We start from the raw sequence: 14204 nt of genomic DNA on the forward strand, positions 1-14204 counted from the left end.
TACCCGCTACAGAACAGTCTTCTTTCACTCTAAAGTCTACCCTAGTGTACCTAAAGTTCACCAAACGCTAGGGGCTAGCGCCAGCAAAGACACTTAAAAGGAATATTAAGGTCGACTAAGTTTCTGGCCGCCATTTTGTGGGTAGCACCTGCACGGCCACAGCGCAGCCGTTCGGATCGCTCTGGCATTCTCCGAAAGAGGAAATATTAGCCGGAGCGGATGACGAGGCAAGAAGAAGGTTGTATGTTTCTATCACATCCTTTATTTTGCGGAAATGGGAGACAGGATAAGGGGGGAAATTTGGGGATCTCAAATGTAAGGCACACACAGCACTATTAAAAATCGTGATCACATCCCTCTATGTACAAGAGGCACACATGCTGAACAGTCTCGATATTAAATAACATTTGTGCAAGACGAGAAGAAGGGAAAACATAAAGACAACTCGAAAGAAAGCGAAGATGAGAGAACAAAAGTACGAAAAAAAAAAAGAACACACTAAAGGCCTTTGGAAAGCAGCTTAAATAAGTTCGCCTCTCTCTGCCTTGAGACATACTAGTCGACACGTGCGAACTCAAGACACACACACAAAAAAAGTGAACAATGCGAGAGGAACAGCTACTGCGGCAGCGTGTACTGAACATTTGGTCAAAGCGTTGGTTGCGAGATGCTAACCGGGACACATCGTAGTGCAGTGATGGGGCTTCCGCGTGCCACAGTGTTACATAAGAACACAGATGTGAAATTCAGCGAAAATACAGAAGACAATGAAGATATTTAGCGGCGTAAGTTAACTTTTGTTTGCATGAAAGTTACACATAAATTGATACTGGTTGCTAAAAATGGGGCAAAGGCTTACAAATTGGGCAAATGCACTGGACACGTAGATCCAATTTATTTTTGGACAGATGTTCACATAGGTAAGTTTTGCCTTGAGCACATGTTAAATTCGCTCCAAGAGTAAATTCCCCTTATTACTGCCGAGTGCAACCACATCATTTGACAACAGATGAATGATTTTCCGACCTGCCCGAAAGTCAGCAACGCGGAAGCCCGTCGCTGTAGGGAAAAGTAAAAAAAAATGATAGAAAAGAAAATTTGGGCACAGGAGCTGTTCGGTTAAGTATATCGTACAGGAACAAAATAGGAAGGGAACAAGAAATAATGTCCGCTACCAAATCATGGTAACGATAAAGTACGCTGAAGGAACCTAAGGAAACATAAAAAAAGAACTAACGCGTGGCATGGGCTATCCCACGACACTGAAATCCAATAAAGGGCGGTTAGGGGGAGAAGGGGCAAGTATTATGCATAGCTCATTTGACCGCTGTAGGTCGCAACGCGTGCGCTGCGCCTGCTGTTATTCATGGTATGTACAAGCTTCAAGAATAAAGAAAACAAAAATCAAGGAAGTGAAAAGAGAAATGGGCGCAGAATTAGTTCCCGTGCTGCGACAGGCCGTTAATCTCCCCCTAGAAAAATAATGCTGGTTTTTACCTCTCTCTCCGTCTTTCCTGTCTCGGTAGCTCGGGGGAAAAAAAAATTAAAGGGACACCCCGAAGAAGGAAAGACGATATAGAGTTTAGGTCGTCTATAGCCTCTCGTGTTTACAGACGCCAAGGCCAGCCAGTCGCGCTCTTTCTGTACATTCGGCGGGAAGACGTGTTTCATTAACGCGTACACGCGCGGTAATCTGCCCCTGCAGCGGTTCAGGCTCACAAGTCTCACCGGGTTGATTATATTTCACCCAACACGCAGTCCTACTTCTCCTCATCCTCGACGCCTCAGCGTCCAGAGGTATGAGACCAAAAAAAAGAAAAAAAAGAAAAGAAATGGAGACAGCAGGCGTAAAGAGAAAAGCTGCAAACTTGGACGACACCCTATTTCAAAAAGCCACGAAACCCGCGAATACTGCCGTTATACACGAGCTGAGTCGATTTAAACGAAGTGTCTTCAGCTTAAACAGCCAAAGAGTTCGCAAATTTTGAGAGCAGTTTCGAGGCTGAAACACTCGATGCCGTTGGAAAACTCGAAAAGTACAATGAATTAAAGCATACAGGTCAGTAAATCTGCAGTGATAACACACATCTCAATTCTGCTGTATGTATTCGTTACAGTGTCTAAGGCAGGCAACACCGATGGTCTACGCATTGCCTGTAAATGAACGTGAAATTGGTGAAAAAGGAGTTTTGCAAAACAAACGTACTCGAAGTGACGACTTTGCGTTCTTTGTAAAATGATGTGCCAGGTTCGTCCATCTAATAGGAGTAGGCAATGTTAATGCAGTACATTTTCTGTTGTACAATTGTGAAGCTAACAAGTTTCTTGTTGGGATGTTCCTTTCGACACTTTGCGATATCAGGCAGCGTTTCTGTATATCGATCAAACAAATGCGATGTACAGGATTGCAACACGTGCCGTCTTGCGGTGTCAACTAGTTGCAACCGGTTGCTTAAGTAAATAAAAAAATTAAATTCGAAATAAATAAAGACATACAGGTCAACTACTGATGTTGCTACCGATTAATAATACAATTTTGTTCTATCCACCAAATTAAATAATAATAATAACTCGCCCGTTGTAAAACGAGAGCCATTCATGCGCTTCGCGTGTATTTGGATTTTTTTAAATTTAAGAGTTGTCCACGAGTTTCAGCTTTCTCTTGAAAAAGAACAAAAAAGAAACCACAAAATAAGCATGAATTATGTACACGAACAGGGGGAGGGAGGGGAGAGGGCGTATAATTTATCGCCATTGGCTGAAATGCTCTGTCATACGGCCAAGTGTTGCTGTGTCGTACACTGCAACGCCTCGGAGACGCGATCACCGGAAAATTTTCATCATCGAGCGAACATTCGCTGCAGCATGCTAGTACAGCAACAAAACCGAAGCAAGAGAGCAACAAGCGCGCGAACGATTCACCAGTGAATAAAAAATTAAGGGCGCTCAAAATTAGATGCCGTGAAAACGAAGCGAAGATTCATTCGAAAAAAAAAAAGATGTCAAAATAAAGGCATTCATATTGCCGACGGCATGCCGAAATGCCACCTTTATATCTCCTCTTATATGTTAGCACATTTACGCAGCGTTGGGAGGCTGTAAGTTGTTCCAGAAATCGCATTCCGATGACATTAACAAAAAAAAAGAGAAAATAAAAAGAAATCATGAGCTACAAATGAATTTTATGCGATGACAGTGCGCCAGTTGCAGTGAGTCACGTTGACCTGCAACGGTAAACAGGCAAGCAGACGAGCTGATATTTAAAATTTGAGTTAAATACAGTTAACCGACCACGTACTACATGATGTTTTACAAATCTTTACGAGAGTGCACAGTCTCATTCACATACGACAGTGCTGCTTTTGGGACACCGAAACACAAATGCTAAGTGAAAGTGTGTTTCAACGCCTACAGAGTATATCTTGTATGTTTTTTTTTTTTCGTGTATACCAAACAGACTGACCAAATGAACTGGAAAACGAGTGCAGATACCACCGTACGGTTTTTCCTGAAACCACACGATGTACTTACTATAAATGCAACCTCAGCTACCTCTGGGAGGCGTCTTTCTCTTCTACACTTTTTGCCGTTCTTTCACAAACTAAAGCTGCCCACGCTTTCGGTGTTTAGCTTCGCCGTGACATGATTTGTACACATATACATCGGTGCATGTACCACTGCTCTGACACGTTTTGCCTTTCACATTACATAACTACAACCTGAGCCATCACCGAAGTATGCAGCTGCCTTTCACGTCCATCGCCACGTCAGCATGTCTACAGCTTTTCTTAACCTGAACTGCATAACTCAAATACCAACTTTACCGGACATGTGAGCGAACGAACGACCGTTTCAAGTGCCACTGCGTGATCTTTCTTTTCCCACTGCACACTGCCCCGATCATTGTCCGCTTGCATAGAGTCTCTATTGTTAAAAGCTTAGCGGGCGATTCATTTCAGGAATATACCTACTTCATATGAAGAAGTTAAAATAAAATAAAAAGGCGAGATGTCTTGGAATGACACACAAAAGAAGCCTTCCCCATAACAACTGTATAAGTAAATGACACGATTTTCAAGTTCTCGCGAGGGGGCGAAAATTCAGAGTAACGGCGCCCATTGGCGTGACACGTCATGGTTTTAATGCCGCGCACAGGTAGTGATGTTTCGCATTTAGAAATAAAGCTTAGAACGATAGTGAAATTCGGTGAAAGGCATCAGTAAATTGGAAATATAAACCACGTCACCACTCGCATGTAGCTACAGAATAACGCTCGCACCGCGCTAGTTGCCCTACAGGTATGTGCAAGAGTAATAAAGAAATTGTGTTTTTGTGTGTGTGTACTGACGACCAGCAGCGCTGATATTCAAGCACCGGGAAACCTACAAAGCTGTTTTGTAGGTAGTGCATACGTACGTACAGTTTCTCTTGCGAAAAAAAAAAAGGAAGGGGGGGATGGCAATGTACAAAATTACTGCTTCTGTTGTAGTGCATAATCTTATTTCAATTATACTGCATGACATATAATATATATACGTGCTGTGCAGTCTGTAAACAGCATACAATAACCTCACGACCAAACGGGGCCGAGGGCCTAGACATCCACCGTGTCGCCGAGTGGAAGAAATATATAAAAGGAAATTACAATGAAGAGAGGCTCGACAATCCAAGCATTGCACACGTTGTTCACTACGTCACAGACACCGCAGCCCACGTTGTCCATTTGTTCTTGCTCGCTCACCGTATGGGTTGAACGCTTAAATATACACTCGACCAAGACCTCGACTGTATTGTGACACATAACCGTGTGACGTAAGGTCTCAAAAACAAAAGAAAAACAAATGCAAATGTGATGCCACGAAGCCATCCTGGTTGAATGACACCAGAACACATTTTGATGCACTACACGCGAAAGAAACATTGGAAGGAAGAACAAAAACAGGCCCAGGGAACAGGTGTCCACTATTAAGTCAGAATGCTTGGCATTCTCAACACATGAGGCTCTTATAGTCCTTTGCGACAAAAAAAAAAAAAAAAGAATGCTCGTCCTTCGCGCGCGGTTTGGAGGTGCCATTCAAGACCCGCGCGCCCAATCACACACGCAACTGGGTAGAAGAGATACAAACGACAGTCTTCTCAGCCACCACCACAAAAGTGCCGAGTACACGTGACCGGCTCGCGCAGCGCGTCACGGACGCCGCAACGCACACCGCTGCGCCCGTAAGCGCCATCAGTCAATCAGTCCATGTGGCGGTACTTGTGCGAAGACATCTGCGACAGGCCCAGCACCGCGTATTGGCACTTGAGGCAGTGGTAGTGCGTCTGCTTCGCGTTGTAGTTGCAGCTGTCGACGCCGCAGTTCTGCGAGGGCGTGTACTTCTCGAAGCCCGCAGCGTTGATGCTGTCCAGCTTGGCGTGCTGCCTGCGGTGCGCAACCACCTTGTTGGTATCCGTGCATACGAAGTCGCACTTGAGGCAATGGAAGTGTGACGCCTTGTTACTGCCGCCGCCCACGCCGCCAGGTCCGTTGGCCGCCGCCTGGCTCGCGGCGTGCGGGCAGTCGGCGCGGCCGCAGTGCACGTTGGCGCGGAACTGGCGGAAGTCGCCGCCCATGAGCGTGTCTAGACGCTCGTGTCGCGCCGTGTGCTGCACGAAGCGCGTCTTGTCGCAGAAGCTGTAGCCGCAGTCCTTGCGAGTGCAGTGGAAGTGCGTCTGGTGCTCGCGATACCCGCAGTGCCGGTAGCCGCAGTCCTCGTTGAAGCGGAAGCGCACGTAGCCCTCGGGCACCGGCTCGTCCTTGAGGATGCGTAGGCTGGGCATCTTCATGCGCTTCGCCTCGCTCACCATGGTGAGCGGTTCTTCGCCCTTGCAGTTGCCGAACAGGGGCCGCTTCTGGTCGGACGCCGCGGCGGCCGCTGCGGCAGCGGCGGCGGCAGCCGCGGCTGCGTTCATCTGGTTGGCCGAGTTGTAGAACATGTCGCCCGAGGGGCACATGAGCGCTAGGTGCTGCAGGTCGATGTTGGGATGGCCCGCCATGTCTCCCAGGCCCAGCAAGGCCGGGTTTAGGGGCGCCATTCCCGGTATCATTCCGGGCGACGAGACGGGCGGCCAGAACATGTGCTGCATGTTCTGCATGTTCTGTATGTTCTGGAGGCTCAGCTTGGGAGGTGTGTTGAAGAAAGCGTGTTGCTGCTGCTGATCCTCGTTGTTGCTGTTCGATGTGGTGCTCGTTGGAGGTTGGTAGCCCTGAGGAATTAGTGGAGGGGGTCCCTGGGGCCTCGGGTCGGGCGACGACCTCTTCGATGAAGGAGAATCAGTGCGCCCAGGTGCCGACGTCTCTTGCTCTTCATCGGCGTCCGAGTCTCCCTGCGCCGTTGAGGATACCGGCGAAGATTGCCCGGACAAAGGTGTCGTGCGTCCGTCGGGGTACACGGGTACGGGACTTGGTGCACCCGAATGCTTTCCCACGTGGAGTCGAAGCCGAGAGAAGCTCGAGAAAGCCTGTGATATACAGAAAAAAAAAGGACGCGGAGGTTTAGCTTCTCGGCATGAAGAGTTAAATAGTGGCAAAGCCACCGTATAGGCAAATGGACCTAAGAGGTAGAAATGGTCCTTTAGGCAGCCGCCAGAACGATTAAATTTCCAAGTACGTTCTACTGACCTATGGTAACGCAATCTTGGTTTCAGCTTTAAAATTGTCCAAAGAAAACGTGAATAAACAAATATAAGAGAACTAAAACAGCAAGTTTGAAATCGTTTGACGGACTTATTAACATTGCTCAGCCACTGCTTAACTAGGCATTAATTATTTTGACTTCTATCAACCACAGCAGCAAAATTGCTGTTTACACATCTAACGCTTCCTCGTAAAAAGTCTCATATAAAGTTCCCCACACTCATATAAAAGTTCCTGCATGCTACGACATCGACAAGGTTCGTGTTTATTGATACGTAACTCATCATTGCGACACCGAAATATTGAAAAGGAACAAAATACTAGCTTACGGTTCTCACCTGATTACATATGTTGCAATGAAAGTGGTCTCGCTTCTTCTTCTTGCAAAAGGGTCTCCCGCAGTTCTGACACTCGCTGAACATGATGTGCCTTTCCATACCCGGGATTATGTTGGACACCGGGATGCTGCTCATGGTCGGCTTCATCAGGAGTTTCATGAGCGGTTGCTGGTCCGTATCAGGCAGCGAAGAGGCCGTGCTAGAAGCCGGACTCGTACGCAGCCTTTCCTTCTCCGCCTCTTCGTCCTCGTTGTGGTTGCCGTTGTCATTGCCCGTCTTGCCTACGCCGCTGTTGTTGCCGTTGCCGCCGCTATTCGTGAAAGCAGAGAGCGGGTAGAAGGTTCCGGCCGACTTGACAACCGTCTTCTGGGAGCTGTCACTAGCGGCGGGACTAGCGGTACGGTCGTCGTCGCTGGAGCAGGACCTCTTCTTCGGAGGTGAGGGCCCTTCGTCCTCTTCCTCCGGCAAGGGTGAGCTGTTGGGCTGCTGTTGCGTGTGCTGCTGAGGGACTGCTGTGCTTCTGTTCATGTAGACTCATGGTCGAGTAGCGAACGAAGGAGTAGTTGCAGTTGGGTCGCGTGCAGTGGAAGTGCCTGTTGACCTTGTTGCTGTGGCAACCGGGCAGTCGGCAGTCGACGCTTCGGTCGTAGAAGACGAATCCCTCGATGATGTCGATGTTGTCATGGAAGTCTTTGGAATGCAGCACAAGGATGTCTTCCCGGTCGGTCACGTAGTGACACCGTGCCTGGACGCAATGGAAGTGCCGCTGACCCAGGAAGGCGCACAGACTGTCCGGACATACGCTGTTCTCCGGGAAGATGAAGAAGCCCTCGTGTACCTGCGGGAATGTTGACCAATTTGTTGACATAATAATTTATATATATGAGCACTTTAGCTAAGAACTAAGATCACTTCGTAAAGTACCGTGTCCCGTGTGCGCGGTACTGTGCGATAATGGTTAAGATGTTGAGTCCGTATCCCAAAATACCTTAGGCAAGAATTGTATGCACGATAATATTCCAGTCGATGCTAATGATGGACGCAGTATTCGCGAAGACGACAAGCCAATAGCAAGGAAATAATTACAACCTGTCGAAAGGTGATGTCTCTAATCGAATATTAATTAGGGACTACGCCAGTGAGTTATTGTCGATTCCATTTCAAATCAAATTGCGGTTACAGCGCAGGGGAAGACACGAGACAGGGACCGACGAAGACAGCGCTCGTCTTCGTCGGTCCCTGTCTCGTGTCTTCCCCTGCGCTGTAACCGCAATTTGAAATGGAATACCAACTAGCCCGGACTCAGACCTTACTCCATTTCAAAGGCGACGGCGTTTTCGACAAAACGGGAAAAAACAATGACGTAGTGCAATATGAAAACGTCACGAGACACTTTGAATACACTCACGTCAGGATTTGTCGTCGGCTGCGACGGCGTGGGTGTGGTGCGAGGTGCCGTAGTCTCTGGCTCCGACGACTCCTTCGGTTCTGCTTTGACTGCCATCAAAGCAGCCTGTTCGGCAGAGTGCTTTTCCTGCTGCTCCAACAACTTCTCCTGGATGTGTTGATGCTGCTGCAGGAACTGCAGTGCCTGTTGGTTCTCAACTGTGAAGTCCATCCCGCCGGAGCCCAGTGGAATGCGAGGCATGCTGGATGGACCGGGCATGCCAAGGAGTCCACCGGTGCCTCCCGGTCCTTGGAACGTTGGAAAGAGAGTCGGTATACTTTGACTAGATCCAGGCTTGGGAAGCTTGAAGCTCGCGTAGATGGCTTGTGACAGGTGGGGTGAAGTGGGGCCGAGTGGGAACTGTTTGCGGAAAGAAAATGAAAAGAGCGTGAACAACTTTTGTACAAGAACCACACACACAAAAAAAGTTGTTATTGTCTTCAATTCAATGGTACTCCTTCAGCGAGGCTAGAAGTGATTTTAGAGCAATTCACATAACATGTCTTAGCGGCAGTTCATATATTCGTCAAGGCAGTCAAAATCCCGCTCCGATAGTGTTCAATATCCACTCTACCAGCTCATGAAAGGAAATAAACGCGTTACTGCTCGACTGAACGAGGTAGTATATACGCTTGACGATCCTATAAAGCCTTATTTTTTAAATTACTGTTTCGTTACCAATGCAAGGAAAGAAATGCTGCACGAGTGGCAGTACAACCAGCTCACCTCAATCATTCGGTTCTTTGGTGGCCGTCCCCGCTTGCGCCTGAAGACTCCGTCTATGGGCACTGACGGGATGGCACTGAAATGGTCCCTGGACATGCTCAACTTGGTCGTGTACTCGTGCATCTTGTAGTGGTCCAGCCGCCGAAAGGGCTTGTCAGTACTGCTCACAATGTCCCTGCAACCATCCTGCAGAGAGCACAGAATCGTCATGAGTTACACAAAGCCATGCCCAGGTGCGAACACCAGTTCTAAGCTACAAATAAACAGTTACGAGTATTTCAAGATGACAAATTCACAAAATTGATGTAACTTACCCATTGGCAATGGTAGTGCTTTTCCTTTAATGTGAAGGGGCAATCAGGTGGGCATTCTCCATCAATGCTCTTTCCCACGGTGTGGTAGAAGCACTGTGTGATCTGATCCTGATGCTCGTGATTTCTGTAATTTAAGGATGATATCAAACATCTGGTGCAAAATGGAGCTACGTTGTTTTGACCCATATAATATTTGACGAAACAGTTCTCTTACTACTGTGCGGCTAATGTTGTAAAATAAGTTAATTTTTCTGTCACACTTAATTAATAGCACAATGGATGCGATGAAGAGGCCAATGTCTCACTTTGCATGTTCTTGGACTCCTCCAATATCTTTTCCAGGAAAAACCATGGAACAGTTGTCGGTGGTGCAGTGATAATGCTCGCGGTAGATAAACTCGCATTCGGGTCGGCATAGGTCCGTTGGCGAGTACCTGCGCACAGAAATCAAATGCGTATAAATACGGATTGCAGCGGGCCTGTGGGCATTACGGAACCAAGCGACTTATCGCACAACCTTCCGCATGTGCCTTACAAATATCTGTCGCGTGATTGCTATGTACACGTGCGGAAAGCAACTAATACATTTAGCTATATTTAATTCGCATTTGCACATTGATTGATTGAAAAACTTTAATAGAACACTTGAGCTGAAGCGAGGAAGTGATGTAGTCCATAATTACCAAGTTATGGTACTGCACAGAAAGTAAGGCTTACAAGCACTCACTAAACCAGTTTAAGAGTTTGCAACTTTACATATCTGATTTTATATGACATGAAAAGCATGCATGGGTCGTCTCTCTGCTGCTGCAAACTTCTGATTTGTCTTTGTGAGGAGCAAGTGTCGGCACGAAGAAGAGCAAGACACCACATTCACAGCCCTGTTAACCATATACACCAAAGAAATGAGCGTTCATCTGACCACGTACCAAACAGCAAAGAAATGAGCGCTCACCTGACCATGTACCGCTGCCAGGTCTCCTCCACTTTTCCCGCATCTCTGGCGGCGTCGAGCGCCCGCTGACCGTTGCTCGGCGGCGCGCAGCCCTCGTCCTCTTTCGCGCTGCTGCCAAAGCCCTGACTGGTCGCAAAGTTGAACGCCAGACCCGGGTGCATGGCGGCGCCCACGCCCGAGGCATTGGGCAGGAACGCCGACAAGAACGCCGGGTCAAGCATGTTGTGCGCTTTGGGCTGTTGGCTCGCGTCGGACGCGCAGGGCTGCGGTGCCGAGCCGCTACCGCCGTTACTGCTAAGGCCCATGGTGCCGAGCTGCTTGCTGCCGTCGAAAGACAGCGCCTGCTGTTGCGGCTGCTGTTGCTGCTGCTGGTGGTGGTGGTTGCCGACGAGACCCTTGGGGTCCGCGACGGGGCCCAGGCTTCCTACTCCTCCAGACGCTGTCGTCACGGGCGTAGCGGTGCCGACGTTGGCACCCTGCTGAAGCGGCGACGTTCCGGAAGGTATGCCGCCAGGGAACATGCTCTGCACGGGCGAGCTACTCAAGCTCTGCTCGCACAGGGCCAGCTGCGAACGAGGCAGGGACAATGCGTGAGGAATACATCGTGCGACACCACGAACGACGCTTCTTCTGGCAATCACACCTAAATAGCCGTTTCACATTGCTTTCCTGCTGCTACTAAAATACATTGATCTCATGTTTTCTTCAGGACATCGTAGAAAAGTGGACTCGATTACAAGTGTTAATGTGTGCGCCTTCAATGTAATACATTTCTGCAGAGAAGGACAAGATGACTGAATGACTGAAGAGTCACTGGAATTGTGCTATGATATTTCGCGTGGGTATTGCGTTTAAGCGTTCCTGTTGATATCGACCAGGTGTTCGCAAAATGGCTTTGCAAGGAATCCCAGGATCATGACTTAATTACTGCACCATGGCAACACAGCATCGAGATATGACCAGGACCAGTCCACAAAGAGCAATGCCCAATACATACGGCCAGTCGAGAGGATCTGTACAAGACCCTGTCACCTGAATTTAGTTAACATCACCTCACGAGGCTTACTGCACGTTCATAAAGCCTGTAGTTGCTTTGATAATGTTTACGCCATGGTGCATAAATAAACATAGCTTGAAACTTCACTCTCGACGTACCTGTTCGGCGGTGATTCCGGGAGGTAGGTCGCCGGGCTGCCCGTAGCTCTTGAGCATACTCTGGGCCAGCTTGAACTTGCGGTAGGCCATCTCGGTGTCCTGGCGCTCGTGTTTGCGCTTGTGGGAGTACAGCTGCCCGCTGGAATGCAGCACGTAGCTGCACCCCGGCCGGATGCAGTGGATGTGGTTGCAGATGCGCGAGAACCTGCAGTTCTCGTACGAGCAGTGCTCGTGTTTCATGAACTTCTTGAAGCCGTCCTTGTTCAACTGCTCGTCTTTGATGTGGTACGTCTTGTGCTTCTCTACAGGGGTGAACGGAGAAAACAGCGTTACAAGATGGCGTAATAATGAGCATCGTGCATTTACTAATCCGCATGGATCTTTTAAAATGAAAAAAAAAAAACAGAATCTCGTAAGCGTTCACAGGGGTGGCTAGATACCTATCTTTTCATTTACCATAAGCTGAATATTCTTGGCATTGAAAATTGAGATGCAACAAACGAAATCCACAAAGTTGAGCTCGCTCAACTGCGCTAACAGCCTCGTTCACGTGTGACCCGGTTTGAAAAAGCTTTTGCGAGCGTTTTGAACCATGGTAGAAGTACAATAAGGTTGAGAGCTGGGCTAGTTGGTGACTGATCATTATACCTATATGGTTAGGTAGTGCACTTTGGACGGGGACAAAAGAAACAGGAAGGACACGACACTCGCTACACTCGCAACGGAACTTATTTCAGTTGCGAGTGTAATGCGGTGCATATATATTGAAGTATTTTTCCTGAAATAAATTCAGTTGCGAGTGTAGAGAGTGTCGTGTCCTTCCTGTTTATTTTGTCCCCGTCCAAAGTGCGCTACCTAACAATATAGGTATAATGATGGTAGAAGTAAGTTACGGCGATTTCAACTTAATTCATAGAATAACTGCAACCATTGCCCAAACAACTTGAGTCGCCAAAGACACGTTAAAATCCGTGTTTCGGTGAAAGCGTTCACTTGGAATAGAACTGACTGATACGCTTACCGATATCAGCCTTGTTCTTGAAGGTGGTCTTGCAGCCTGGTCGGCGGCAATGAAAGTGCGTGGTCCTCTGCCCGTAGAAGAGGCACGTCGGCGTGTTACAATCCTCAGTTGCACGGAACCTCTGGAAGCCTTCTTGAATGATTGCTGAATCCTTACGATGGTAGTTCGCGTGCATTTGAACGTCCGATGTGCTGATATACACCTTGTCACAGTTATCCTGAAACGTGAAAAAAAGATAGGTCATTCTCCATTCTTGAAACACTGCCAATATCATCACAGGTTTACCGTCAATACTTAACGGTACACAGTGGCCTAATTTAAAAAGCCACTTATTCGCAAGCGCTGTTCGCCAACGGCCTGTCGCCTTTGCACTAAACTATATCACGATTTGCTCGCGGCATTCTTTACAGACAGATCTAGAATAAGAACAGTTTGTCAAACAGAGGCCGTGAAGACCAAATTGCTGCAAATATGATTATACTTTTTCAAGTGCAATTACGCACCGACTTCTCTGCGAAGAAATCTAACAGAACAAAAGTGGACAGATACTACCTCAATATTTGACGCACAATGCACCATTTATATCTCAAGTTGTAATTATTTAAATCAAATTAAATGTAATGAAGATTCATTTTTTGCTGATAACCTATGATAAAGAAACACTGAAAACGCGAGAAAGCTCACCTTTAGACAATGATAATGCGTCTGCTTCCTGTTGTGGGCGCAGTTGGGGAACTTCTCCGAGCAGTCGTCCATGGGACTGTAGCGCAAAAATCCGTGCTGCAGGGACTCGTCTCGCTTTTTGTGCCACTTGAAGTGGCGGATCATCTCCTCCTTCTTCACAAAGACCTGCGCGAAAGCGGGGGAAAAAAAAACAGGCATATCGTCGTTAGCAAAGCTCAACCCAAGCACATTTCTATAGGGAAGTCTTTGCTAAATAAAAGATAAAACCGACATGTCCTCATAACGGAACAACAGCGAGGTAAGGAGGTCGTGAGATCCCGCTGTTTCTCCACCACGAATCAGTGCTAAAAGAAGCCTACGTTCAGACCATTCTGCAGTTGACGTGGCCACGTTTTGATGTAGTTTACACGTGGCGGTCACGGGAAATAAAGCTCCATAAGCAGGCAACAATGTAGCCCGTGTACATGGCGCTAAAGAATCCATATCTTAATGTTACCTTAATTCACGCCTTCTTTTTATCTAGAAGTTTAGCAACCATGTCTACCAACAGCTTCCCGTATATAGTTAGGCTTAAGGAACTGCCTCGTACTCTTCTTCCCGACAGTGGTGCCAGCACATCACTCAGCGTACTCGTGACTTATGTTAACACAAGAGACAGAGAGAAATGTACATGCATTAAAAAACAAAAGAAAAACGTGTTGACGATGTTTCTGTGACGCAGGTAGCTTGGCCAGGGGTTTGACGCCCTTCAGATGAACACGACAAGAATATCCCATCCTGCACTCCGAACCAAATACTTGAATTGGCGATCTGTTCTAACGCTATTTTTAGTAAACAGCCCTGTAAGATATCCACGTCACTCATACCCTTTCTATGCGTCAGTGACTT

At 47.6% G+C, this 14204-nt stretch overlaps 1 protein-coding gene across 1 annotated transcript in view; it reads right to left on the reverse strand.

Moving 5' to 3' along the window:
- Positions 1–239: 239 nt before the first annotated feature.
- Positions 240–14204, reverse strand: part of LOC119389725 (zinc finger protein castor homolog 1-like) — a 186194-nt gene continuing 172229 nt past the window's right edge. The window contains 11 exon segments of the mRNA XM_049414530.1: positions 240–6501; positions 7015–7518; positions 7520–7852; positions 8423–8821; positions 9188–9373; positions 9502–9625; positions 9807–9935; positions 10457–11022; positions 11612–11913; positions 12633–12849; positions 13317–13481. Coding sequence (XP_049270487.1) covers positions 5239–6501; positions 7015–7518; positions 7520–7852; positions 8423–8821; positions 9188–9373; positions 9502–9625; positions 9807–9935; positions 10457–11022; positions 11612–11913; positions 12633–12849; positions 13317–13481 — 4188 coding nt within the window. The 3' untranslated portion in view covers positions 240–5238.

This window comes from Rhipicephalus sanguineus, chromosome 4, assembly GCF_013339695.2.
Source record: "Rhipicephalus sanguineus isolate Rsan-2018 chromosome 4, BIME_Rsan_1.4, whole genome shotgun sequence".
In the NCBI taxonomy this organism is placed as follows: Eukaryota; Metazoa; Arthropoda; class Arachnida; order Ixodida; family Ixodidae; genus Rhipicephalus; species Rhipicephalus sanguineus.